The sequence below is a fragment of the Tupaia chinensis genome, unplaced genomic scaffold (assembly GCF_000334495.1).
Source record: "Tupaia chinensis unplaced genomic scaffold, TupChi_1.0 Scaffold000318_1, whole genome shotgun sequence".
In the NCBI taxonomy this organism is placed as follows: Eukaryota; Metazoa; Chordata; class Mammalia; order Scandentia; family Tupaiidae; genus Tupaia; species Tupaia belangeri.
The window spans coordinates 3,256,086-3,257,908 of record NW_006159811.1 but is presented as its reverse complement, the minus strand read 5'-3'; the positions used below and the strand labels follow the sequence as shown (position 1 = coordinate 3,257,908).

Below are 1,823 nucleotides of genomic sequence, written 5' to 3'. Positions count from 1 at the left end.
CTTCCAGGGACTTTCTACTTTGTAGTTACCTTGATGTTAAAAGACTCTGGTCACGAGAGATTTTTCAATCTTCCATCTTATATGCTTTTCATTATTGAGATAGGAAACCTTAAGTGGATACTCAATAATGGATAAGACCATGTCTTAGCATCAGTCTTGGCTTATGGGAGTTGACCTTACCGGTCAATATCACGGGCCTTTTCATTAAAATGACCAATGAATAATGTATCTAAGCTTAGTTTAAAGCTTTAAATATGTTTTTAGACAGAAGTATCCCAAGAATGCAAGTCAGGTATATTTCCTAGAGAAATACCAGTCGGAGCATTGCGTGCAGGGAAATTCTCCGTTCTCAGGTTTCCTGAGGTTGAAATGCAGCGCGCGCGTCATTAATCATTCATTGGGGTCGGTCCTTTAGTCCCCGGCAGCTCGGAGTAAACTGAAGCGCGCCTCCAGCTAATCCTTCCTGCCAAAGGGATCGTGCGGCGAGAGAAGACAACTGGGCAGTGGGTCACATGTGCTGGTGTCCAGAGCAAGGCTCTCTTGCCTGGGTCCGAGCGTGGCTGTGCCAGTGCGCTCACGCTCGCGAACACCTACCGAGAGCTTCCCAGAAAGAAAAACAAATTCGGCATCGTGTTCAGCGCGACCCCGAGTTTGCCCCAGGAAGGCAGCTCGATCCGTGGCCGAAAGGCTCCGGGTGGCGTTCTACACGCGGAATGCCCTCATTCCTTAGCTCTTAACAAATCAGGAACCACCACGAGGTTGCACACCAGAGCCTCCCCAAGTTGAATTGCGAATCCGTTTGGTTCCCTGCCGAAAGCACGTGAAGCCGGGGGATCTCCTGGCAGGACGCGGTTCCGGAAGAGTCCCCTGGGGAGGCAATGAGATAGCGGGTTCTGTTTGGCAAAGGAAAGAATCTGGAGATGGGATCCTGGGGAGGCAAGAGTGCGTTGCAGAGGCGCTAGTGTGGGGTAGCGGTGGGAGAGCCTGTTTCCACGTTCCACGTCCCACGTTCCCGTCGGGGCCCCGGAGGACTCCCCTGCTCCCGCGGAGCCCAAACCCGCGCGGCGTTAGCGGGAGTTGGGCAGGGGAGGGAGGGCGTGTGGCGCGTGAGAACTGCCGGGTGCATTGCCCCGGTGTGGGCGCACCCGGCGTCCGGGGTGCAGCTTTTCTCAGCCCAGCTTCTCCTCCCACTCACTCACTCCCGTCCCTCCCTCCTTCCCACCCCCGCCCCCGGGACCGCCGGGCTCCCTCCGCGCACCGGCCAGGACACAAAGCGGCGGGTGGGGGGAAGCTCCGCAGGCGTGCACCGAGCAGTGAGATCACTAGCGTTATAAATATCCCGGTGCCAGAGCCGAGATCCGCTCGGGTGGCCTCTCTCTCTCCCCCTCTCCCTCGCTCTTCCCCGAGGCTATGTCCACCCGGTGCGGCGAGGGGGGCAGCGCCAGAGGCACGCAGCCGCGCGGGGGCTACAGAGCCCAGAACCGGCCCTACAAGATGCACTTAGGACCCCCGCGGCTGGAAGAATGAGCTTGTCCTTCCTCCTCCTCTTCCTCAGCCACCTGATCCTCAGCGTCTGGGCTCACGGGGAGAAGCGTCTCGCCCCCAAAGGGGAACCCGGACCCGCTGCACCGGAGGGGAACCCGGGAGGCTCCAGCAGCAACCCGAGCAGCGGTAGCACCACGTCTTCCTCTTCTGCCTCCTCTTCCCCTGAGGCTTCTCCGGGCAGCCAAGGGAGCGGCTTGGAGCAGAGCAGTTTCCAGTGGAGCCCCTCGGGGCGCCGGACCGGCAGGCTCTACTGCAGAGGGGGCATCCGGTTTCATCTG

General features: G+C 59.0%; 1 protein-coding gene across 1 annotated transcript in view; it reads left to right on the top strand.

Annotated features, from left to right (window-relative positions):
• Positions 1-1,523: 1,523 nt before the first annotated feature.
• The window catches only part of FGF5 (fibroblast growth factor 5), a 28,966-nt gene continuing 28,666 nt past the window's right edge, over positions 1,524-1,823 (top strand). The window contains 1 exon segment of the mRNA XM_006151458.1: positions 1,524-1,822. Coding sequence (XP_006151520.1) covers positions 1,524-1,822 — 299 coding nt within the window.